The sequence below is a fragment of the Carassius auratus genome, chromosome 38 (assembly GCF_003368295.1).
Source record: "Carassius auratus strain Wakin chromosome 38, ASM336829v1, whole genome shotgun sequence".
Classification (NCBI taxonomy): Eukaryota; Metazoa; Chordata; class Actinopteri; order Cypriniformes; family Cyprinidae; genus Carassius; species Carassius auratus.
Window position 1 is genome coordinate 8,099,605 of NC_039280.1, and position 26,127 is coordinate 8,125,731.

Here is a 26,127-nt window from a genome sequence, read left to right on the forward strand (position 1 = left end):
TTTTCCATTACTGAAGCTAATGAGCTTAATATTGGACCAAAAATCAGTGCATCCATATTGATGAGAGAAATCTTGTTACAGTAAATGTTACGCGTTAATATGACAACACGGCCCCGTGGGTAGTGGTGGAGGCGATGATGTTTGCGGGAGAAGTGGTGTAGCTGTATTCAGCAAGGTGAGAGGGATATTGTGCGCTGCTGGAAGGTGACGTGTTGATTAGCTTGTTTTTCACTGAGTTTACTGGTTGAATCGCAGGCAGGAGAGCTCCAGTCTTTGTTACGTGTAGGAGGCATGCTAGGCGGGAACAACAGTTGAAAATTGGCAGGCTGCTTCTGGCTGTAACCTGTCATATGAGCTCTAAGTTGGTCTTTTGTGAGAAAATAGCAGTTGCCAGCATGCAGAGGTAGTGATTTTAGCTGGCCGATAAGCTCTCTGTAATGGCAGGGTAGAATAATTCTCATTGAAGTAGGTGGGTGATTCTAGCCTCCCGCTCCAATCCTGCTGGGACGGTTTTCACGCCTGTCGCAGAGAGGTGAGAAGCGGTCTCTTTGAAACAGACCCCTTTGATATATTTACACACACGTGATTTTCTCACTGTAATTGTGTGTTTGAACTCGGAAGGGAAAGTGCGTCAGGTGTCGCTGGGATATTGAATAAGTTTAAAAAACCGTTTTCTGGAAAGAACTCCAGTTCCGATTCTGCAACATTTTAAAAAAGTGTCATCATTATTTTTTTCTATTTTATATGATGAGTGGAATATATGGGGTATTTGTCAAATGTTAATCTTGTCAAGCATGTAAAAGGATTCATTCTGGAAATAATGCGTAGAACATGATTTAGAATGATTATTTGATTATGATGATCAATTTAAAGTAAATAAGTAATGTGATTAGTTAACCTGGATTTGTATATATAAATATGTTTCAGTGCTAAGCATTTGAAACCCAATTTTTAAACAAATATGTTAAAGTTAAAACACTTCATAGCAGTTGTTTGTGTTTAGTGCACTTTATCAGATACTAAAATGGTACTCTTGTCATAGAATGACTCAGCTAGTTTTGAGTATTTATCTAAACAGTGTCACTTGGAAAGTATAAGGACCGTTTGTATGAAGAGCACTTAAATGCAGCACTCGTGTTTCAGCCGTGTGCGGCGTGTAGAATCGATTAGACCAGGATCTGGCCACATGCCAGCTGCTGCCATTCTTCATAGTCATTACTGACTGATCGATTTAGAGAGGAAAGAGCCAAGACAGACGTCTGTCTCTCTGCACCAGACTCAGAGAGAGAGAGAGAGAGAGAGAGATTCTTACTCTTGACACCACCCTCTCTGTTCAAATAGCCGTAGCAGGGTTTTTTTTTTTTTACTCATCTACTGTCTGTGATGTCGATTTAGAGAAGAAAGAGGGGTATTGTTCCATGTATAAGTTCGTCTTAGGGGAAAGAGAATATTTTATAAGGTCCCTTGCAGAATCTGTTTGATGGCAAAGGAAGACTAGAGGTGCAGCACTAGTGAAACAGTTCCTGGCTTTTGTTCTTGTTCTGTCGGTGTGTGATAGTTTTTTTGGACAATGTTTTTTCTCCCTTGTTCTCTGTGAGCAGCTCTGAGTCATTCTATGCAACAGGCACCTTTTTCATTTTGGAAAGGTGATTTATTTTTTTTATTTTTTTAAGGACATTGCTGTATGACTTTAAATATTCTGCCAGAGTAAGAATGTCTTTAGGTGCTTAGAAATTGCATTGTGTCACCTCAAGTTAAATTATTATTTCGTGGCGTTTCGAACATGTGACTTTGGAAATTGGATGAGGTGGAACATTTTAAAAAAGTGTCATCATTATTTTTTTCTATTTTATATGATGAGTTGAATATATGGGGTATTTGTCAAATGTTAATCTTGTCAAGCATGTAAAAAGATTCATTCTGGAAATAATGAGTAGAACATGATTTAGAATGATTATTTGATTATGATGATCAATTTAAAGTAAATAAGTAATGTGATTAGTTAACCTGGATTTGTATATATAAATATGTTTCAGTGCTAAGCATTTGAAACCCAATTTTTAAACAAATATGTTAAAGTTAAAACACTTCATAGCAGTTGTTTGTGTTTAGTGCACTTTATCAGATACTAAAATGGTACTCTTGTCATAGAATGACTCAGCTAGTATTGAGTATTTATCTAAACAGTGTCACTTGGAAAGTATAAGGACCGTTTGTATGAAGAGCACTTAAATGCAGCACTCGTGTTTCAGCCGTGTGTGGCGTGTAGAATCGATTAGACCAGGATCTGGCCACATGCCAGCTGCTGCCATCCCGAACCGACTCCATCACCATGGCGAGAGGCTCGTTTTGTCACCCCTCTCAGGAGTAAAGTGCTGCCAGCCCAGGACACATCACCGGCATGATTTACTGTCCTCGGCACTGATTCTCATCTCCCATTTCTCTCCCTTTCTCTCCCCGTCCTCCGTCATCCTCCCTTCACGAGAGGAGAAGACAGGTATTCTGTGGTAGTATCACAGCTTAAAGTGCACTGCGGATGAAAAGCATATGGTCTTATGAGAAGCATACTGACAAGCTATTATAGAGGATCCCGAGCATGCTCGTGCTGCTGCTGTTATTGTAGTGACCTCTAGTGGTAAAGACGTAAACCGATTACGATTTTGGCATTTGGTTAGATTTGAACTGTAAAAAATACTGACATTCAAACATAAATGAAACCTGAAATTGTCAACGTGTTTAGGTCATATGTGCTAATACTTGGCAGTAAGACTTGATCATATCAATAGCAATCTGAAGATAAAATAACCAAGATTGCGGTTTAGACAACAAGTGTTTTGTCTCTGTGTCAAAGATCCTTTCTAAACTCTCTTTCTCTTTCTCTGTCTCTTTCTCTCCAGCTCTCCTGTCATCCTGGTGCGAGGAGCTGGGACGGCTGCTCTTGTTGCGGCATCAGAAGAATCGTCAGAGCGATCCACCGGGCAAAGTACCCTTGCAGCCGCCCATGAACTCCATGAAGCCCTCGCTCTCACACGGGTCAGTACCCAGACAAAACTCTGTTCTTACCCGACACTCGCTTGAGCCCTTCCAAGCACTGTTAAACTTCCAGCAGTCTTGCCCCCTTCTCAGAATTTCCTCCCAGTGCACTCATCCAGCACACAATTGTTTGTTTTTATGTGGCATGTGATCTTGAAGACAAGGCTTTTCCAAGAAGCCATTGACCAAGCTTTCATTAACAGCCCTGTAAACATGGCATCACTGAAGGCTGTGCAGATGAAATTCATTCTCACAATGTTCCGAACAACGGCAGATAAAAACATGATATCATAACTAGCATTTAGGTACGTCAACTAGAAGTTAATAGAGATTGATAGTTTGCCAGAGAAAACACTGAGGAAGTTCACTAGATTAGTGATGTTTAATAGAACATTTTGTGCTCCAGGGCTGGTGATTGGCCACTTTCGCAAACATTACAGCTTCTTTTTCATGGAAAAAATAATGTTCTTTAGTCAATAGGGAGCTTTTCTTTATCGGGCTGTGTTGGAGTCAGCTTTACTCTTTCTCAACACATGTTTGATGCCCCTGATCTCACATTGCTGTTTGAACGCTGTTTTATAGTGATGGGTCCTTTCCATATGACAGTGTTCCCTGGCAACAAAATGCTAACCAGGCCCCGGGCTCGCTGTCGGTAGTTACGACGGTGTGGGGAGTTACCAATACATCACAAAGTCAGGTGAGTCACACGTATAGTGTCACTGTATGAAAAGAGTAACAATGATAACATTGATCTTATGACAGATGTTGCTTTTGATCTAGGTCTTGGGTAACCCCATGGCCAATACCAACAATCCCATGAACCCTGGAGGGAATACTCTAGGGACGAGTATGTCAGGCAACAACCCAGGGATCAACTCACCTCAGTTCCCTGGCCAACAACAGCAGTTTTCAGCCAAAGGGGGATCCAACCAGGCCTACATGCAGCAAAGCATGTATGGGCGTCCAGGGCACCCGGGAGGAGGAGGGTTTGGTGGAAGGTAATTTTTCAAGCATTAGAGATGCCGTTCCAGACAGGATGATGGGAAGTTGTTTGACAAAGTTGTTTTGCATCACTTTGGGAGATTCAATAAGCTATAGAAGAGTCTCCCATTAGTGATACTTGACACGTGGTTTTAAAGCCCAGCCAACACTCAGTTCAAGGATGTTTTTCTTGAAAGGGATGATATCACTTTCTTGCTGTGCCAAGTGCAAATCCAGGAAAGACTTGTGTGGCCTTCCAACAAGTTTTATTCCAATAAATAGATTTTTTGACTGTGAAAGATGTGATTGTAGATGTAAACGTGTTGTGAATCGCTTCTGCTCAGTTACCCAGGTGGGCCAAATGCTCCGAGTGGCATGGGCATGCCGCCTCATACACGACCGCCCTCTGATTTCACCCAACCTGCTGCTGCTGCCGCTGCAGCCGCCGTCGCTGCCGCCGCTGCCACCGCAACAGCTACTGCCACAGCAACCGTGGCAGCCCTGCAAGAGACCAATAAAGACATGAACCAGTACAACCAGGTTGGACCCTCACTGGTTTTGGCTTCTTACCCTACCCTGGGTTTCTAAATGAGTCCTCTTATTCATCTGAACTGCCGTTGTCTTCTCCACAGGTCTGCTCCTCTTTCCAGATGGGGCCTACGCAAGGCTACAATAACCAGTTCATGAACCAGCCAGGGCCCCGTGGGCCCCCGTCCATGGCTGGAGGCATGAACCCAGCTGCTATGGGTGGTGGCATGAATAGCTCCAACATGAGTGGCCCGCCAATGGGTATGAACCAGCCCAGGGGCCCAGGGATGGGGCCCTTCGGTGGCCATGGCCAAAGGATGCCTCAACAGGGTTACCCTGGACCCAGACCTCAGTCCATGCCCATGCAGGGCACCAAGAGGCACTATCCAGGAGAGGTAAGACCACCAATGGTTAAAATAGACCTTCAGTAGATATTTTGTATTGGCTATTTGTGTTGATGAACCAACTGTTTTTATTTTCACAGCCTAATTATGGAGGCCAGCAGTTTGGACCCAATGGCCAGTTTCCCAACCAGCAGGGACAGTACCCTAACCCAAACGCTTCTAGACCTCTTCCTTCACCCAATTACCCTGGGCAAAGGATGCCAGGACAACAGGGCTCTGGCCAGTACCCTCCTACTGGGGTAGCCATGGGCCAATACTATAAGGTAAATTCATATTGCTAGGTCTTTGCAATGTTAGAAATGTTCTTGAGGAAATTGTGTAATTTGGCTCACACTTTGGAAGATGCCACATTCAGTTTAAACTTGCAAGTTTACTTTTGGTAGGTAAAAGAAAATAAAATAGTAATAGCAACTATCTTGATTTCTTGCTTTACATTTTGTGTGCTCTTTCTAATTTCAGCAAGAGCCATTTAATGGTCAGAACAACAATTTCTCTGGAGGTGGTTATGGGTATAATCAAGGAAATGGGGTAGGTGGTGAAACTATACACAATTATGTGTAATCTTCCATTTGTATTCAGGGTAAAATATACAGATTTGCTGTATATTTAGTGACTCTATTTCAGTAATCATGTGTGTCTTTGGTTAAAGCCTCCTCGGCAGGTGGTGAACTACCCCCACTCGCCGGTTCCTGGGAACCCCACGCCACCCATGACCCCAGGAAGTAGTATACCGTACATGTCACCCAGTCAAGATGTCAAGCCCCCGTTTCCTCCAGACATGAAGCCAAACATGACTTCTCTGCCTCCACCTCCAAGTGAGTCACGCAAAAAAAAAAAAAAACCCACACACGACCGTTTCATTGCATTGATCTCGACTCTGTTCATATTACAAACTCAGTCACAGTCTATCAGAATAAACCCCCGAGAACCCTTTGATCTGCCACCTGCAGCTGAGTGGGAAAAAAAGCCCCATTGAACATTTATCTGAGATTCATGCATTTTTCACATCCACTCAGAGTTCATTCATAATATATGTGCTTCGGTGAGAAAGGGTGAAACTAGGTGAGGTGAAAGCCAAACTTGAAAGCATATTACACACTGATACTATGGTCTACTTGGGAAGACTATGAATCCATCTAATCTTAATGTTTGTTCCTGTAGCCAACCCCAACGAGGAGCTGCGTTTGACGTTCCCTGTGAGAGATGGAGTGGTGCTGGAGCCCTTCAGATTAGAGCACAACCTGGCCGTCAGTAACCACGTCTTCCATCTGCGCCCCTCCGTCCACCAGACGCTCATGTGGAGGTGTGCATGTTACTGCTCTAAACTGTGCATGCTCTTGACAATGACATCCTTAATATTTTAAGATCTTTCTATCATTATTTACACACGCTCAAGTTTTTCCAAACTTGTATATTTTTCTTTCTACCGTGGAAGCAGAAGCAGATCGTTCATGCTTCTCGTTTTAAAAGAATAAAAGTGAATGATGATTCAATGCTATCAGTCTCCAAAAATGACAAAAGACGAGCACTACAAAAGCACAACTTCTGATGCTGCATTTTTCACTAGATTTGAATATATACATAGGAAAATGTGTATACTTTTTCTTACACAAAGTTATTGCATGACCTCAGAACATGCACTTGTGTTTAAAAGTTTGAGGACAGTAAGATTTTTTTTTTTTTTTTTATGGAAAGTCACCATTCACTTTCATTAAATGCAACATAGCTGTGTGAAGATTCTGCAGACAGTCTTATGTGCAGAATGAGTTGGAACGTTATGAGGCCTGTTCCATTAATACTAGACCCTTCACCTCATGACCAACAGATCTGATCTGGAGCTGCAGTTTAAGTGCTATCATCATGAGGACCGACAAATGAACACCAATTGGCCCGCATCCGTCCAAGTCAGTGTCAATGCCACCCCACTCACTATTGAGAGGGGCGACAATAAAACATCCCACAAACCCCTGCACCTAAAGCATGTGTGTCAGCCAGGGAGAAACACCATCCAGATAACGGTCACAGCCTGCTGTTGTGTGAGTATTCCTCCGTTGCTCTTCAATAATGTATAGTCCGTCATTTAGTGGCCGTGTCGGGGAGCTGTTATACAGCATGTGATGTGAAATCAGATAACACTGATTTGATGCAGCTTCTGTTCTCTGCCTTCCCACTACATTTGCTGGTATCAGTTTAATGCTTTCCTGTCTGAAAGCTGAATGGTACAGATACTGTATCGTGTAAAGGATATTCTGATGTGAAGATGCTTGCGAGCGGGTTGTTACATGTTTGGTCTTGTTGCAGTCGCACTTGTTCGTGCTGCAGCTGGTCCATAGGCCATCGGTGAGATCGGTCCTGCAAGGGCTCCTCAAGAAGAGGCTCCTTCCTGCCGAACATTGCATTACCAAAAGTAAGTAGATGCTGCATTCTTTGGAATCTGTGGATGTCTGTCACCATGTATTATCATCTTCATCAACCCCTAATCTTTGCAATGTCTCTTGTCTGTTTTCCTGCAGTTAAAAGGAACTTCAGTAGCGTAGCAGCCTCCTCTGGGAATGCCACACTAAATGGAGAGGATGGAGTAGAGCAGACAGCCATCAAAGTGTCCCTCAAGTGTCCAATCACATTCCGACGGATCCAGCTCCCTGCTAGGGGACATGACTGCAAACACGTGCAGGTACACATCATTAAAGCGTTCTTAATCATGTTCTTGTTTTCCCAAGAAAATAAAAATCTAAAGATTAATTTCCAGAATAAAAATGTTTTATTTGTTGTTTTTTGTCAGCTAAACCTCTTACACCTAAAATGTTTCCTTGAAATAATAAGTGAATATTTCAATAATTTAACCACATTTTCACGTTCACGGACCTCTGTTGTTGTTGTTTAGTGGTCACATGTCATGCATGTGAACTTTAATGACTGAATTAATTATTCACAAACCTTATAGTTCTGTCATGAACAATTTGGAAAATCCTGATTTAAGATAATAATTCCTTATCAGAGTCACTGTAATAAATGTTGAGGTTTATGCTTGTAACAAGCTAACCTGTAAAGTTTTTACACATTTGTCATATGTGACCCTGGAACACAAAAACAGTCTTAAGTCACTGGGGTAAATTTTTAGCAATAGCCAAAAAAAACAAAAAAACATTTAATATACAAAACTACAGATTTTTCTTTAATGACAAAATCATTACGATATTAATTATAGATCATGTTCCATGAAGATATTTTGTAAATGTCCTGCCATAAATATCTCAAAACGTAATTTTTGATTGGTAATATGCATTGCTAAGAATTAATTTGAACAACTTCAAAGGCTATTTTCTCAGTATTTTGATTTGTTTGCACGATCAGATTCCAGATTTTCAAATAGTTGCATCTCAGTCAAATATTGTCAGATTCTAATACATCAATGGAAAACTTATTTATTCAGCTTTCAGATAATGTATAAATAAAAATTTAGAAAAATTGACACTGGTTTTGTGGTCCAGTGTCACATATGACACGTGTAAAAACTTTTTAGGAAAAATATATATAATGCTATTTTCCCTCTTGAATACATTTTCCTCATTTTAAGGATGTTAAGACCCATTGCAACAAAACAAAAATACTGATTCTGATCATTGTACTTTTAGATTATCACTCATTTGCGTTATGTAAATAAATGTGTTTTGGAATTTCCCACATCATCAATGCAAAATTTGTGGCAAGTGTGTGAATCAAAACAAAGTGTGCGAAAACCCCACAATCCCATGCCACTGTTACTGCAGTTCTATATCTATATATATAGATTGAATTAACATTTCATTTTCTGTTGCAGTGCTTTGACTTGGAGTCCTATCTGCAGCTGAACTGTGAGAGAGGAACGTGGAGATGTCCTGTATGCAAGTACGTGGCAAACCACACAAGAATTGTTTTGGGCAGCCAAATAAATGTGATCCGCTGTTCCTCTTGGCAGTGTGTTTAATATGTTTCGGTCTGTCCCCAGTAAAACAGCATTATTGGAAGGGCTGGAGGTGGATCAGTACATGTGGGGAATTCTCAATGCGATTCAAAAGTAAGTTTATCACTCAAAAATTGGATCTCACAGTTATTCAGTAAGAGCCCTGTAAAAACGCACCTGAGATATGATTGTTAAATTATAAACATCCCATTATTGGCAGTCATGAATGTTGTTCTTGCAGTTCGGAGTTTGAAGAGGTCACCATCGACCCTACGTGTAGTTGGAGGCCAGTGCCCATAAAGTCAGACATTCATATAAAGGAGGACCCAGATGGCCCTCTGGCCAAGCGTTTTAAAACCATGAGTCCCAGTCAAATGATCATGCCTAATGTGTTGGATATGATCGCCCAGCTGGGTCCCGGCCCTTCACCCTACACCCCCCTCCACCCTCAGCACGGAGGAAATAATGGCGAATATGGGGGCCAAGGTAGAGGTCAGCACCTGTTCATATTCTATGTTCTTTCCTTTCTGTCTGTCTCATAAAACAGTGCTTAGCGTTTTACAAGCTTCATTGTTTAGGTATGCCTGATTTTTTTCCCTTCAATCGTAACAGTCAGAAGAACTTGCGCCTGTGAGCTCTTAATAGGCTGGTTTGCCATCCAAGCTGTCTAAACCTCTCTAGCTCTTTGTTTCGGTGATTCTGAGGTCATCACTCCTCATTGCTATTTCTCTGTTTTATGCATCAGGCAATAGTTACCAGGGCCATGGAAACTTTGACTTCTCCCACAGTAACTCTGGTGGCGGAACTCCCATGAATGACTTCATGCACGGACCCCAGCTCTCACATCCTCCAGACATGCCCAACAGCCTCATGGCCCCCGACAAGCCTCTCATCCACGGCATGCCCGACTCGGTAAATCACTTCATACCCTTAGGTTTCCAAGCTACAAGAGCTGATGTTTGAGACATATTTTACTCCAAGATAGAGACCCCCTCACAATCTCCTAAAAAAAAAATGTAGGTCCAATGATACTAGAGTAAAATGATGCATTTAAAAAATAAAAAAAAGGTAGTGGCTAATGCAGTTCAATGTCATCATTTGCTATTCATTTTTTAATGATATCGACACGCATACATGTGTGTCAGGCATTAGAACAAATCTCATTGGTTCTTGAGCATCACATGCAGGTTTGGGCTTCCATGTTTACCAAATGTACTGTGCGTTATGTATATATGTTGATCATTGTATAGAAAATAAAAATGGAATCTTTTTATAAAGTTACCATACTTGGTTTAAACTGCTCAGTCATAAGGGATTTCTTGTATAAAGCCTTCATAACCTTTTTGAATATTTTAAGTTTCAGTTACCTGGACTTTCAGGTTACATTAAAATATCATTATTATTAATAAGGGATGAAGCTGTAGTTTGTCAAAAAAACTGTAACATGCTGTGTCAGTATGGTAAACTTTGTCTGAGAGGTTTGGTCCCTAATTCATCTCTTTTAAAGCCTCACTGCTACAGCTATCAGAGCACGTATACACCTCCAGAAATAACTTAAGAAAATTACTGTCAGACTTTCCTATTGGCTTACCACTTCAGTACTGCCATTAACAACATTATATTTAATACTAACATGATGTGTTTTAAAATAAACGTCTCATATTTTACACCTGCTGTGAGCAAGTTTCTTCTAATCAATCTACATACAGGTCTGTTTTTGTGTTGATTTCGAACTTGAAATATCTAAATCTCCCCAGAAGTATGTAAATGAACTATTTTCCTCTTAGTATTAAGACCCAAGTTATACTTCGGTTTTGCGCAGATGAATTTGGCAAATATATTGTTTTGCAAATCCCCTTAGTTTAATGAAGGTGTATGTGCTCCGGAATCATCTGCATGGCATCCGTCTTGCTCTCTGTCTGTCTATGGCTGCTCTCTCAGTCAGTGATCCACTTTATGCAGATAGACTCATCGCTCCTGTCTCCTCCCTCTGCAGATGCCTCGTCCTGTGAGCGCTGATCAATCCCATGCTTCCATGCAGCCAGGCATGCACGCATCCCCTCACCCCAACAGCCAATCAGCTCAGCCATTGCATCACAGCGGCCCCCCATCCTCCCAGCCCCCACGCCAGCCCCCGCCCCCCCAGCAGCCAGGCCAAAACAGTCACCCACATGCTGACATGACCTTCAACCCCGCCGCCGATGGGCAGGCAGGTGGCCAGGGACCTGCAGACATGCCCGAGCCTTCTTTGGATGTGAGTATCTACACTCATGTGCTACTTACATTTCTCACACAGTCATGTAAGCCACACGCTTTCGTCGTGGTCCAAAGCACTGAGCATTCTGACACGTTCTAATTTATGGAATATTCTGGATTCAGTACAAGTTAAACTCAATCTTTTTTCTAAAATTCAAATCTTTTACTAAATCTTTCTTTAAAGTTATATCCAATTTTAGAATGTCTTTAACAACTTAATGCCTTCTCTAAATTTTTATTTAAACCGCTTTATAGCTAAAATAATACTCAACCAACAAATAACGCTCAAATAAGACTAAATTTGACAAATTCAATTTACCTGCCTTTTATAAAATAATTAGCTTAACTACTTGCCAAAAATTGTCCAAGTTTATTTTTCTATTCTCAGAGCCTCGTTATCACCTTTTTTTTAATTTTTACTTTTTACAATGGTTGAATCAAATGTATTTTGTTGTTATTCCTTCTTATATCATGCCACAAATTTTGTCATCTGAGCTTAACATGTATTGAACCAAGTATATTTCTGTGTTTATTTCCCAGTATTTTCACATTTCTATAAGGTCATTTGCAAGATTTTAACATAAAAGTGTCTGTCTGTCTCTCTCTGCAGCTTCTGCCAGAACTGGCGAACCCAGACGAGTTGCTGTCATACTTAGACCCTCCTGACCTCCCCAGCAGCAGCAATGACGATCTGCTTTCCCTTTTTGAGAACAACTGACTTCTTTCGGCCGGCCTTTTGTGGAGGCCCTAATTTGTTTGGCTGTCAGGAATCGAGAGACACCAGAAGACTGACTCTGTACTTTGCAAACAGGAACCAGCCATCCTTTTGCCTCTTCCTCGTGTAAATATCTCACCCTTTTACAAGCAACCTTTTCCACACATATATGGCAGCCATGTTGGTTGGCACTAAAGTGATATCTTTCAGTACTAATGGAAATACATGTGCAGCTATAATCAGTTCATATGAATACGTCACACAGAACTATGCCTGTGCTCACTAGGAAAGTATTGTAGCATTTTTAATTCAGATTTGTTTTCCTTTTGTGAAAAGACCTGAATAGAATATATATATATATATATATTCTTCCTATACCGGCCTCTGTGTGTTCGCAATCTCTTGAAGGTTTGTTCTTCCAAGTTCTACCACCACGGCTTCCCAAGTCCTTGTCTGCAGGATGTCCACACTGTTTGTCTGTCCATCTCCCTCAAAAAAAGCACAAGAGAATGCGTCAAACTGCACCTGGAAGCCTGTAAAGGAGACAACAAAAGGGATAAAGCTCATCTCGGAATCACCAGAATGCTCTAACCCTCCCATCCCAGAGACTAATGATGGGAGCCTTGCGAAAGTCCTCCAAACCCTCACGCCACAGGACACGAGAATGTGTTCTGTTCTAGTACACCGCGCAGCTTTGCACCTCATTTTGTAATGCGATTCATATGTCCAGCACCTTCAGACATATGCATCATGTTCTAAACAAATGCTAGAGGGCGTCACGGCATGCATTCTTTTCCTTCTCAAGACAGAATTGCAAACATTTCAGCACTGTACCCATAATATTGTGCATCTTCCGACAGACTGTTCCTCCTCCCGCAACGTCCTGTGGATTCTCCACACTAGCGGTCACAGAGCAAGAAGAAAGCAATTCACATTTCAAAGGGAAGTCAGTCTTGTGTCATCTGTCTTCTATGTGAGTTCTCTTCCTGCATGAGGCTTGGTCGTCTTAGGCCCTTGTGTTTGCACCCCTCTTCAAACTGCATACAATGTTGAAAAATTCACTGTTGCCAATCGCCCCTTATTTTAAGTGATACTGTTCTGTTCCTCAGTCATTTCTTCTGTTCTGTTTTAATGCAGCCTTTTGTTCATGAACTGTTGTGTTAACGTTTTATTCTATAATGCACAATATATTGTTCATATAATGGTAATTATTTTTCTTTCTGTTGTTAAAAATGTGTACATTTCTCAAAAGATGCCAATGGATTACCAAAGTTATGCGCCCTGATTGAAGAAGGTGACCCAAACCTATTTTGACAAGCCCATTTTTAAATAGTTACCGATAGAATTTAATCAAATGTATGTTTCACTTTTAGCAGTGTGTTTACAGGTAATATCATAGTTATTACACCCCAAACAATGAAGAAAATGTTAGAATATTATATATATAGATTTTTACTTTTTAATTCAGTTATATAATGAATCTATATATTATCTCAGTACCCATCAATGCATTCAATTCTTACAGAAAATGTACATTTCGGTAAAAAATCAGTCTAACTTTTATATCAGTGTACAAGATGGATTTTCTTTAAGATTTCTTAGTTTTTGTTTTTAAATCAAAATGGCCAACTTGAATAATAGTCCGTATTTATGATATTGTAACCACATTTCCGTCATACTGATGTTACAATACTGTTGAAGAAGGCTGACATCTGTACACCTGAATACTGTTTGGGATGTGTTTTGTTTGATGACACATCACCGTCTAAACATGTTTCCATTTTAAGTTTTTTTTTATGATTTGCAATATTAGTTTTTAGTTCGTTTTTTTCCCCCCTGTACTTCTTGATGTAGAATTATGTACAAAAATGATGTTTGTCGTTGACAGGAAAACGTGGGTTCAAGTTCTATAGCGTTTGTCTGTAGTTCACTTGTATATCCTTTCTCAAAGATGCACTGCCACATATTCGTTCCCACAAATAAGCATAAACTGAACTTAAAGACTCCTAAGGTTGTCGGCTCGGAGCTGTCACGTACTATCGTTGTACAGTCATTGAAGAGGCAGTGAGTGCTGAGGCAGGAACAGAAGTGTTTAAATGAAATAGACAGTGTGTTCACTACACCGCTACAGGTGAGGGTTTAGTGAGGGTCGAAGGAAAAAGGGGGAAGGGGCACATTAGGGATGCATGTACATATGTAAATGATAAATAGAGACACGTTAACAGAAATGTATTCATTTTCCCCAGGGGAATGTGCATTGTGTATTTAGAATTTGTAAAGCTTGCATCCTCCCATCAGAATCTAAATTGGGTAAAATGAATCTGTGTTTGTTAGCGTCTGTGGAACCTCTAAGCATTTGTTCACTTTTGTAAAATATTCATCCCACATGACTGAGGAATCTGGGGAGGGGATAAAAAGAGACACATTTGTGTAATATTTAGCTTATGTGTATTGCTCCATTTCTTGTGTACTTAATAAGGTGCTACAGAAGATAATGAAGAAAATCCTGGGGAAATAATTTGGACAATAGGGACATGGGGCCAGGGGCGGTTCCAAAAGATTGTAACCAAAATCCAGAGTTTGTACAATTTTGATATCACGATCAGGAAAATTAAAAACGAATATGAGGTACAATCTGAGGTGATTGGCACCAAACGTCGCAGTTGTCTTTGCTTGTACATTCTGTTGTACAATCATTTCATATTCTAAACTGGTCAGAAGAAAAAGAAAAGAAAAAAAAAGAAAAAACTAATTGTGATTTTTAGTCTTGCAAAACTGTATGTAGTTAGATGCTGTGACATCCTAATATTTATCTAATAAATATGTATTCAGATGAAACCAGTTTTTTCTGATGTTTCCTTTGGTGTGCATGCATAGCTGTGAGAACCTGCAGTGATAATCCACAGGACTACAGTTACTGCAAGAAAACAACCATAATGAGAAAAGCAGAAATGGGAGGCAAATGTTTTCTATGTGTAACAAAAAAAAGGCTTTCTCATGGGAGCACATGGGGGATAAGATAACAGGGCGTTTTACTCGAGTCTTTTGGATCAACAAGATAAAGAGAAGCTTAAAATGTAATTGAATAGATTAAACCGAATCAATACAAACTAGTATTTCGGCTTGTCAGACCACATGGTGTCGCTGTTGATATTAACTTGACGCTCTTATGGCTCTCCATTCTTTAACCATAGAAGAACATGTCACGTGCTGTTTGTGTACGCTAGTTATAACCTTGAGTGCTGTATCCGTTGATGGAGTTTCAACACTACTACAGTAAGAATGTTACAGATGAAAAATCGTATGAAATATTGCTCTGTCGCCATCGCTGCGAACAGACTGGTTTCAGGACCGGTGAAGAACCCTGTTGTCTTTATGGACATTACAGCTGACGGAGAGTTCATTGGAAGAATTATTATTGAGGCAAGTCATGGGTCATTTAAGCTGAACTGCCGTTATTTGTAATGTACGTTAACATTTAAATGTTTGAATCAGAGACTTTTACAATGAAAAGAGCGAGAAAAAATATTTTGTGTGTGTGAGTGTGTGTCAGTGATTGAAAATAACTCGAGTAATTCATGTTTTCACCAGTAACTTAGTTTCTGTTGTAAATATGGCCATTTTTAATAGTAGCTAGGTTAATATGTATTTTTATGAATAACGATATTTGTAATATAGGCCTAATAATTCATAAATTAGAATAATAAAAATAACGATCGTTGTTATAATAATTATTATTGTGTTCATTACGTATTATTAGTATTATTAAAATATATCAATAGTCTAAAGACAGGTTTTTCGTACTTTATTTGCAGCTCTATGCTGACGTTGTACCCAAAACAGCTGGTAAGCAAATATAGGTTTCATAATAATCTAAAAAAGAATATGTAACATTAGTCTAAAAATATTTATGACCTTGCAAAAATTACAAATGAAAAATGTACAATTCATTTTAGATATTCTACGTTATATACAATACAGTATAATGTATAAAACGTATATAAATGTCACTGTTTTATACAGTGCAGTTCTCATATTGGTTCTTGTCTTTCAGCAAATTTCCGGGCCCTTTGTACAGGAGAGCATGGCTTTGGATATAAGGGCTCAGTATTCCACAGAATCATCCCTGAGTTCATGTGTCAGGTAAACTATTAGTGCTACTGTTCACTGTGCCCTTTAGCATTACCCTTGTTTATTAAATAAAAATGCCATCTTATCTCTTCAGTTTTGTTTATTTATTGGTTATGAGTTACATGGTTTGGTCCTAAGGCCATCTTATGATTGATGTTTTGCTGACAGGGTGGAGATTTCACTAATCATAATGGCACTGGTGGAAAATCTATTTATGGAAAGACATTTAATGATGAGAATTTCAAGCTGAAACACACTGGACCAGGTGATGTCACTGCTGTTATTGTTACTGTACCATACTTACAATAAACTGTCACCAAAATAGAGAACATCTTTTGATTACACATAGGATGAAACATATAATTTTTTAAGAATCTGTAAAAGGTTCGAAATAAAATGTTAGCAATAACTAGAGTTCTACTATGGTGCTGTATCCTCATTGGTAGCTGACAACATAATTTATTCAAAATGCTTTAATAATGCAATTTGTCAATGGAGGGCAATCCAATTCTGTGGAAATCCATAGTTTCTTTCTGCATGTGTCTAGACATGGTATCTACTCAGATCCTCTGGAATCTGATTCAGCTCAATTTCATCATCACAAGCCTGTGGAAATGTGCAAAATCTGCATGTGGATCTGTTTACAGCCACAGGGTGGTAGTAAGGCTCCCTCAGTTGCATAAATCCTTTTGTAATCTTCAATCAAATGACCTACTTTCTAAGCAAGTCAAAGCCAGCCTATCCTAGTGCATTTTTGGTGCCAGGGGGATCCTACACCAGCAAACCCTCTTGATAGATTAATATGGGCAAATAGTGTTGAGTTGTGTAATACATGACTGGATGTAATTATAGTAGAGAGCTGTAACTTACCCGACCCAGATGTTGTCTTTCATCCAGTACCCCCTGCTGCTTTTCAAACTCTTATTTTTTATTGTGGAACTGTTGATTGTTAGATTTTTCCCTGAATCTCTATACCATTAAATTATTCAAAGTGACAAACTTGCCTATAAAATGCATGCATTAACTCCGGAGGTGGTCTGATTTTCTCTGTCTCTCTCTCGTAGGTGTTCTATCCATGGCCAACTCTGGGCCTAACACAAATGGATCCCAGTTTTTCATCTGCACTGCAAAAACAGAATGGTATGATGGTGGAAAGGTTTTTGGTTTTATTGTTACTCATCCCAAGTGCTGATGTTACTCTCGTTCTCTTTCAGGCTAGATGGCAAACACGTTGTTTTTGGGCAGGTCAAAGAGGGAATGGAGACGGTCTCTGTGATGGAGTCCTGCGGCCTACATGATGGAGGAACTTTAAAGAAGATTGTCATCACAGACTGTGGAGAACTCAAGTAACCAAGGATGTGCATTCATTTCAATGTGATCGAAGGGTTTCACAACAAAACTGCTTAATGCATGTAATTTATAGTAAACTATTTCATATATATATATATATATATATATATATATATATATATATATATATATATATATATATATATATATATATATATATATATATATATATTTTTTTTTTTTTTTTTTTTTTTATTATTTTAATGTGTCAGTCTATGGATCCATTGAGGTGTTTTATGCTTACTAAGTAAGCAAATGACGTATGGTGATTACTTACAAATCTTGTGGATCAAATGCCCTGGGCCATAAGGAAATTTATACTGTTAAAGCCTTTTTTTTATTATTATTATGATAAAAGCTATACAGAGATTGTTTACTTTCTGAGAACTATGCCAGTGAAAACCCAGGATTTTTTTTTTTTTAAATAAATATATTATACATGACATATGGAATTTCTTCCAGGATATTTGCATCCTGTGCCCTGTTTTTTTTTTTTTTTTTTTTTTTAAATGACTCGAGGCTGTTTTCCAGACGAGGACTGGCTACAACTGCAGCAGTATATCTGGTTGAGTGGCATGCTTTTTAAATCTTCTTGAGAATGATCCTAAACCTTTTTTTAGAATTTCAAGTGACAAGATTTCCTGCCCCCCTAAAGCAGGATATGGCATCCTGTTTGGCTATGAAAATTCTCCACCTCCAATGGTAAACTTTCAGCAAGAGTCTTCTGAACATGTTCAGACAATAGCTGTGGAGACGGTCGAGAATACGAGTTTGTCAGACATTATAACTGCAGCCAGATGACATTCACAAACCCTGAAATGAAAATGAGCAGTCCGTTTTAGACGGTGTGTAGGTGTAGCTTATCACAGCAATGCCTTATGAAAGTAAATTATGAACCTTTGTGGAAAACACTGCTCTTTCCTAAATGAAACCATATGGGGTCTGAACTCACAAATGGTTTGTTTGACTTCTCCGATTGCAGTGTTGCCATGGAGACATTCTCAGTCCCGCTCTGTTTAAGTCTGCATTGTTGCAACAAACTTGATATAATTTGGGCCTCCACCCTCTAGTGAAGTTTAAGGGATTTGGAATGTGTAGGCCAATTACTTAAAGTTGGCTTCGAGAGAAAAGCCAGCGTCATCGCCAAGTCCTGATGTTCACATACAGCGCTCATGTGTTTACAATCATTACAAGTAATTAGGCCGAGTGAAAAAAATACACATCTGTGTCTTCAAACCTGTGCTGTTGCGATGACCAGGCAAACGCTGAACTGAAAGAAACACTCTTCGGGGCTGTTCGACAGTGATGTCAGAATGACAACTGTTCCCTAAGGCTTCAGACTATGGTTTTCAATTACACAAGCATCATTCCCAAGGACCATATCTAAATAATTAATCAGTCCATACTGCCTTTAGCGTGACTGATTTAAAATGGATACAATTTCCCAACACCCAGACACGGGCCAAAGAACATGTTGAAATCCAAAAACAGGCTCTACGTATATTTGGCACAGATTGAACAGTAATATATATCATTGTGTGCTATTAGAAAAAAATGAAACGGAGTCATGATTCACATAGGCAATGTTTTAATCGGACAAACTTCTAAAAGCACAGTCTTCAGTTTTCCTAACTAACAAATAAGGCACATATCGGAATGCCGTTTCATGGACGCAGAGCAACAGATTTCATCTCGTCCCACATTCTGTTGCTCGGTCCACTCCAATATGATGACAAATATTTTACAGACATTACAAACATAAACATACTTAACTCAGTACATTCAGAAAATCTATTAATGGTACTGGAAACCCAAGAGTGAATAGGCATTTATTAATGACTAACAATTAGAGAGGTGTATTCTACAAAAGATATCTCGGCTAGAATTAAACGTATTAATATTAAATAAGAATACATTGCACAAATGATAAATCTCGAATTATTTAAAAAACATGCACATGCAAACTTCAGTCCCACACACTTGTTTGAAAAATAGTCTCTTTTCTCTCTCTCTTTTTTTACATACGAAGAAAAATATTTCGAAATCATTCCTGGACTTGGCAGTAACTGGAGACGGCTAACTAGAGCTCACAGTTTCATACAGTATGGGCCTGATTCACAAACACATTTCGACCATGTAAAAGGTTTGTACGTGCAATTCAGTGTAATGGTCAATGACTGAAGTTAGTCACTTTTTTTTTTTTTGCCACTGTTTTGCATCTATCAAACACCTCAGTAAAAAGGCCCTACGACTTACAGTGTGCGAGTCAGTCTATGTTATGTGAAAAACAGCTGTTTGTGATGGAACGAGTGTTATAAGTTTCCTATAAATGCAAATCAAAACATTCATGCTGTATTGCAAGACACGAAAAGATTCTAAACAACGTTGAAGCACACGTATGCTCGTAACAGGTTAGTTTACTATATACCGATAACATCTTGAATAACAAAACACAAATAAAATGGCTTTTAAGGGCATACTAATTATGTACCAACTTTTGAATAATATTCTATGTAGTCATCAATATTTTCTTCATAGAGTAGCTTCTGTTGCATATTTTATACAAAGAAAAAGAATTGAATTGTTAAAAAAAAAGAACAAAATCCTTCCATAAATATTTCTGTAGGATATAACCAAAGATTATTGTAAAACATCAAAGGAAGAAAGAAAAAAAGAAAAGAAAAAACTCTTTTGCATCGCAGCATTTTGCCCTTTTTTCACATACGTTTTAATATTGCATCATAACATTTTGAAATCGCTAACTTGATAATGATGGTAATCTAATATATACAGAAAACACACACTAGTATCTTTGTAAGGGAAAACAACAAAATCTTGTCTGGATATCAAATTGTTCCAAAATCTTCATTATCTATATTGTTTCCAAAATACACATACCTTTAATAGAAAACAACAAGTTTATACTGAAAGAGAGCTATAAAAGTCAAGTATATGTATTTCAAGACAAAAACACATGCGCAAAAAGCACTTTGTATAGTTTTAAATGCATGTACACTGTCAATACCACAAGCTCTGTCTTTCATTCAATAAAGTAGAAATCAGGGGAAGCTCATTTACGTAAATATGCCTTCAACAAGGGCTGTTATCATTTTAGTCACGTATATAGTGCAATGCAACTATTTTGCAATAATAAAGCAAATTTAATAACAACGCCTCAATCTAGTGGTGCATTGGGTCATCTGTTAAAGTGAACAGACCTGACACTAAACTGAATTGATCCCAAAGATGCAAGGAAATCATTATGTGTAGAGTACCAGCCATTGGTGATCAGCATTTATGATGAATCCACGGTAATCATTTATTTCATTGGTTATTTTCATTATGCCATTCATTACGGTGTTTATCAAAAAGCAGAGGAACTCATTCCAGCCTAAATGAGGCCTGGAGTAAACCTTGGCGTGTAAGAATGTGCGCACAGCGAAGCCATTAGCAACAGCAGAAAAACACCGTTACCAAGAAATAAAGGGTCTCAGAAACAATGATGACGTCCAGAGAACAAAGCAGCGACTCGCAGAAACAGTCTTGTTTTTTATTTAACAGTGATCTAATGATTGACTCCCTGGCAGTTTATTCTCCTTGAATTTCCCGTCAGAAACTCGAACCCATTTTTTCAGCTAAAGTAAAATTGGCTGGTTTACATCTAATCGGCTCCTTTAATTCCTCAGCATCATACATGACATTCCTTGGCAAAACTCCTGACTTTTCATAACCAAACTGTGTTAAGGCACTAGACGTTCCCTTCAGACAAGATTCCTATCTTCATCTGAGTTTATTCCAATAAATGAAACATTGACTAATATTCAACAGAAAATATGTGGACTCCAATGATAAGTAAACAATTATGCACACTGTATTTACCATGTAAATGCGTTTAACTTCATATGTACATCTAGGATTAACAACGCAATGATAACACAATTCTCACAATATCCATCTACGGCTTCTCACTGGAACACGTGAAGCTACATTTTATTGTCCACACTCAAATATGATCAATTAGTACTTTGTGTGAGCCATAAAAAGAGGTAAAGGCACATAGATGATGTCCTGTACACACTTACTTCCATCCAAATATTAACAACCTCCCTTCAAAATGTTCTCTATCAAACGTTTCTCTCCAAATGTCTTCCAATTAAATGTACCCAAAGTGTTTTCTCGTTACATCTCCAAAAAAAAAAAAAACTCTTCAGCATCACTTCCTTTGTCCTTCTTTTCCCTTTACAACCATATATTTGTCCACTCAAATAGAAAATGCTTCCCAAAAATCACAGTTTAAACTGGGTGTAATTCATCAGGTATGTTTGTAGCCAGTGCATAACCATGCACATGTGGGGTAAGGCAATAAAAACGCTAAAAATTAAGGATTTCATTCTGAGATATGATCAGAATGATTGTGTAAACAGCAGAACATTTCTTTAAGGAAACATATTTTAGTGCAAGGGTCAAATTCAACATTCTTAAAAAATAAAGGTTCTTTATGCATCCATGGTTCCATTAAACATCCCTAGAAATTTTGCATTGCACAAAAGTTTCTTTATGGTTCTTTAGGTTATAAAAAATGGATGATTTAAAAACTATTCTTCTTCTATGGCATTGCTTTGGGGGGAAACGTTTTGTAACCTTTTTTAATTTCAAGAGTGGAGGATGTGAATGAGTCATTTTGAATTGAAAAATAAATGTGTTGCATAATATTGAAATGAAAAAAAGACATTTTTTAGAGCGGTTTTATATAAGACAGATGCACATTTCATCTGAGATGTGTCATTCAAACACACTCTTTCTCCTGAGGCAAATATCTCAGCGCAGAGCAGGAGTTATGTTTTTATATGTTAGCACATGGACTGAAAAGCTCACATTTTGACCCCTGTACCAAAACACTTCAGCTTTACATGGGTTTCTAAGACGTTCGAAGCAGTTCTCTGGCAACAATTGACAACATACGTAATCACATTTCAAAAGTGTAAGTCAGCTAGCCATGGCTTTGTTTCGATCATCCACACACTTCATTCGACTGCGCAGCAAATGTAAGGAGCTGATGACTCCGCATAAGCTGCAATGGTTTTGCATAGTTGCCAACAACTCCATTCAAATGCTCCAGGGGCTGTATTTAACCAACTTGACGAAAAACATCTCGCATTTGGCAATTCATACACGTTCGTGAAAAATATAAACTACCTGACGCACTAATCCGAAGCTTTAGAAAGTTCTATTCTACAGTAGTTTCTAATGGCAAGAGGTGGGGTTAGGCAATACCTGTCCAGATATAAACACTGATGAAATTATCCCAGTTTAGTTAATTCAATTGCACTACGAAATGATACACAAACATAAATAAATATATGACACAAAAGCTAGGGATGGAAAGTCCATTGTCCCTCTGTTAATTCACAGTTAATATGATGTGCTATTGACCCAAAAACTCTGCAAAGGCACACTGGGCCCTTATATGAGCAAACTAACGTGACACCTTTAGTGCTCAGCACATCCTCATAGTTCACTTGGCAGGGAGAATGAAGGGAGAGTCTGTAAACACACAATCAGGGGATGCAATGGTGAGGTAATCCACTGCGTCCCATACGGATAGAAATACTGTCCCAAACATATTCAATTGTCCATTATACACAATAAATGCGCTGCATGCTTCTGATACACAAAGCCATTACTAGCGTTAGAGATATTTACATGAATATTTTGGCACTTTTCACTTTTTCTTGGAGCGATTGGTAGGCGAAGCGATGGGAAAGGGCGGGGACGACCTCGGGATCCTCCTTTATTGCACACGGCGGCAGTAGTAGCCCAGGACTTTGCACTTCTCGCACAGATGCTGCGGGTGTTCCTTGCTCTGGTCGGACACGTCCAGGCCGTCGGGTTTCTCTAAAGGACGCTGAGAGGAGCAGAACATGTGAATCACACTTTGAGTGCATGTGTACTTCTGTCCACAACATCAGTCAGGTTGAAACTGGAGATTTCTTTTTATATTTGGCTAGACTCTTTGGAGATATGGTTTTGGAGACTAACTATCAGGATCTCGTAGGTCCAAGTCTCAAACCACAATAGACCAACCGCAGGGGTGTGTCAGGAATTTGTTTAGGATGGCTATCAAGAGCCAATACGTCCTTGTGTTTGCAATCGCTGCCAGAAGTACATGTTTTGTTATTAAAACTTCATTTCATTTTTGCCCCTCTGTAATTTTGCAGAGATTAATATACAAGAGGATTCCAAGCAAGTTTAGGTGCCTACAGGATTCCATCACTCATGGGAGGGAAGACTCTATAGCGAATCTTTGTCTTGGACGTGATGCAAAAGACATACACGAGCCAAATCTTTTTGGCTGTTGATCACAAATAATACTTTTGCAATTATTTGTTTTACCACCTGTTGCTTTTAGAAGATCGTTTTACAATCTTGTTATTCTTTCCTGTAGATCTCAGGTTGCGCTCCGTGAATTACGGAAAACCAGGTTACGACGGGCCATTGGGAGGAGACAGTGCTGTAACCCGAGGGAGTGTTTGCTTGTGAGCCAAAGGCTTTTGTGAACGATAACCAGAGGAAATGTCTAATACCTCTGTGAATTAATAATTTGGCAACTGCAGCCTGATGCTCTTAATAAGCAGAACAAACTCCTGCCAAAACCAAAAAACCCAGGAAGCTTGGGGAGGACTTTATATAATTCCTCTGCTCCATGTCTGCTCTCATACTGTAAAGATGTCAGCCATGTTCCCTGTGCATGTCGTTAAATATGAGAATGATAAAAGCAGGGATCTCCGGACGCATGCTTCTTGAGCACATTCTGACTGTTTTATGCAGCAGTGTGGCATTGGCACTACTCCGATACTTTCTCCATCGGAGAGGCTGGAGATATAAAATACTTTACGGTCTGGAGTATTGAGCGATTTCCATACTGCACAACTTGGAAGAATGATTTCCATTGTGAAAGAACAATAAAAACTGAAATTTTCATATGTTTGCTTGAGTTACAGGGAAAGAAGGCCAGCTGCAAACCCTTAAATGCCTTTTGATATATATTGCAGTGCGCTGCACATCTCACACGCTTACTGCAGGAAACATGTTAAGTAGGTGAGACTGAAAAGCTAAAGAATTTGCTTGTCAGAAGGGAATTAACCATAATACTCTGTCCTGTGGAAGAGTTGGCCTTCTCAACAGCTGGTTCCTTCGGTATGACGGCTGCTAATGCATGTGGATGCAAAACTACTTGTAGTAACGGTAAATGCAGTGAATGCTTCCCTCCCAAGAGCTATTCGCATGCCTACCTGCCTAGGACTGTGTAGTGCTTCTTTAGAAAACAAGGTTAAACATGTCTACAGATGTCATTTAAGAGTAAATAATGCTTTAACCCTTGCCTTATTGTGTACACTACAATATGATAACCTAAAAGTGTGTTTCATATAGAAATATCCAAACAAACAGATTTTATTCTGGTCAAAAAAATTATTTAACTTCAGATGAGTTCAGTGTTCATTTTAGTTCCTGAAAAATGGCCCCTATAAGGGTATTTGGGTTAGACGGACGCCTTGAGTTTGGGTCTCAAGTTTCAAGGGTACCTGCTGGGCCCCATCTATAAGAACTTCTTGGAAGATTCCACCGAATGTGCTTACTCAGATAACTGATGGATTATAACAACTTGCATGTAGTATTTTAGTAATAGAGTATCAGATTATATGAGCTGATAAAAGACAAATGATATACCTGTTTATGAGGATAAACATTGATATGGCATTTGATGCATTCCTGTCCCATGTTGGCCCAGGAATTCCCACTCATCCACTTCCTCTTGCACTTAGGGCACTTGTATTCTCCAAAACACCTCTTCTTGCCTTGGTACGGAGTCAGTCCTTCACCTTTGGGTCTTGCCTGAGAGGACATGTCAGAGACAGAGTCTGATTAATGTGAGCTCAGATTAGAAAATCTACATTCGTCCGATCAGCAGAAACAGTTCTGATTTAGTGCAGCTCGGAAGTCATTTGAAGTTCCTGCGGATTGTGGAAAATTTGTATACATTTGTGACTGACCAAATTTTATGTAAATAATTAAAGCATCAAGCAATCTTTGATGTTATTGAGTACAATCATCGTGCAGTTTTGTTAAGTAAACCGCTTTGTAATTTTTATTAAATTCTAGCTGAAACCGATAAGCCGATAATTATTTTCATATTATGGACAATAACCGATCAGTGGCTGATATTAAAGTTCTGCACAGTTTGTTTAAATTAATTAAAAATAAAAGTTTGGACGTTGCAGACTTACAGAATGGAATATTGGATAATCATTTTGAGATGTTCTGTAGAAAGCATAGGTGAGCAAGAGACATGACTAATTATTAAAAATCTATAGGATTGCCTTTTTTCCCTTTTACAACGGATAATTTTCTCACAAGGATTATTAAATTATGGGAATAGTTTCAGCTAAGTGAGTCAATGCTGACATCAATATCTAGGCCTCTATAACAGCGAAAAGAAGAGACTAAGTTTTTCCTTTGAGCATCACAAACATCATTTTGGTCGAAGTTTGTCCAAACCAAACACACTTAAAACGCTTAACTCGAGTCTGTCAAACCCTGTCACAACTGATTCTATGCTGCTCTGCGAAAACACAGAAAAAACATCTAAACAAAATGTTGATACTCACAGAGAGCTGCTAACTTGAAATGTGACCCGTTTTTTTTTTTCTTTTTTTTTTCTCTAAACTGAACAAGATGCTATGTGTGGTATGGCAGACTTTTTGCTGGAGAGTTCAAACTCCAAACCA

The 26,127-nt window shown here is 39.0% G+C and overlaps 3 protein-coding genes across 10 annotated transcripts in view; 2 read left to right on the top strand and 1 right to left on the bottom strand.

The window, feature by feature from the left end:
• zmiz1a (zinc finger, MIZ-type containing 1a) overlaps positions 1 to 14,698 on the top strand; it is a 28,980-nt gene extending 14,282 nt beyond the window's left edge. For 6 of the 7 annotated variants that reach the window (XM_026223811.1, XM_026223813.1, XM_026223812.1 and 3 more), the window contains exons 2-19: positions 2,898 to 3,033; positions 3,616 to 3,730; positions 3,814 to 4,031; positions 4,359 to 4,554; positions 4,647 to 4,937; positions 5,027 to 5,209; positions 5,406 to 5,474; positions 5,596 to 5,761; positions 6,108 to 6,249; positions 6,772 to 6,982; positions 7,248 to 7,353; positions 7,460 to 7,620; positions 8,767 to 8,834; positions 8,935 to 9,003; positions 9,131 to 9,381; positions 9,635 to 9,801; positions 10,886 to 11,143; positions 11,756 to 14,698. In XM_026223811.1, coding sequence (XP_026079596.1) covers positions 3,002 to 3,033; positions 3,616 to 3,730; positions 3,814 to 4,031; positions 4,359 to 4,554; positions 4,647 to 4,937; positions 5,027 to 5,209; positions 5,406 to 5,474; positions 5,596 to 5,761; positions 6,108 to 6,249; positions 6,772 to 6,982; positions 7,248 to 7,353; positions 7,460 to 7,620; positions 8,767 to 8,834; positions 8,935 to 9,003; positions 9,131 to 9,381; positions 9,635 to 9,801; positions 10,886 to 11,143; positions 11,756 to 11,863 — 2,811 coding nt within the window. In that variant the 5' untranslated portion in view covers positions 2,898 to 3,001 and the 3' untranslated portion in view covers positions 11,864 to 14,698. The remainder of the gene's footprint in view (positions 1 to 2,897; positions 3,034 to 3,615; positions 3,731 to 3,813; positions 4,032 to 4,358; positions 4,555 to 4,646; positions 4,938 to 5,026; positions 5,210 to 5,405; positions 5,475 to 5,595; positions 5,762 to 6,107; positions 6,250 to 6,771; positions 6,983 to 7,247; positions 7,354 to 7,459; positions 7,621 to 8,766; positions 8,835 to 8,934; positions 9,004 to 9,130; positions 9,382 to 9,634; positions 9,802 to 10,885; positions 11,144 to 11,755) is intronic. The other variant, XM_026223810.1, reaches the window with a different exon arrangement.
• A 417-nt stretch (positions 14,699 to 15,115) lies between these two features.
• Positions 15,116 to 17,423, top strand: ppifa (peptidylprolyl isomerase Fa). 2 transcript variants are annotated; one of them, XM_026223817.1, is made up of 6 exons: positions 15,116 to 15,283; positions 15,676 to 15,706; positions 15,915 to 16,003; positions 16,160 to 16,256; positions 17,056 to 17,131; positions 17,206 to 17,423. In XM_026223817.1, the coding sequence occupies exons 1-6, from the start codon at positions 15,143 to 15,145 to the stop codon at positions 17,339 to 17,341; spliced, it is 570 nt and encodes a 189-aa protein (XP_026079602.1). In that variant the 5' UTR covers positions 15,116 to 15,142; the 3' UTR covers positions 17,342 to 17,423. The 2 variants fall into 2 exon arrangements, with proteins under 2 accessions (XP_026079602.1, XP_026079601.1); XM_026223816.1 differs by lacking the exon at positions 15,676 to 15,706 and having other exon boundaries at positions 15,260 to 15,283; positions 17,206 to 17,422.
• A 1,489-nt stretch (positions 17,424 to 18,912) lies between these two features.
• Positions 18,913 to 26,127, bottom strand: part of zcchc24 (zinc finger, CCHC domain containing 24) — a 33,373-nt gene continuing 26,158 nt past the window's right edge. Inside the window, exons 3-4 of the mRNA XM_026223818.1 lie at positions 25,070 to 25,234; positions 18,913 to 23,246 (exon numbers count right to left, since the gene is read on the bottom strand). Coding sequence (XP_026079603.1) covers positions 23,133 to 23,246; positions 25,070 to 25,234 — 279 coding nt within the window. The 3' untranslated portion in view covers positions 18,913 to 23,132. The remainder of the gene's footprint in view (positions 23,247 to 25,069; positions 25,235 to 26,127) is intronic.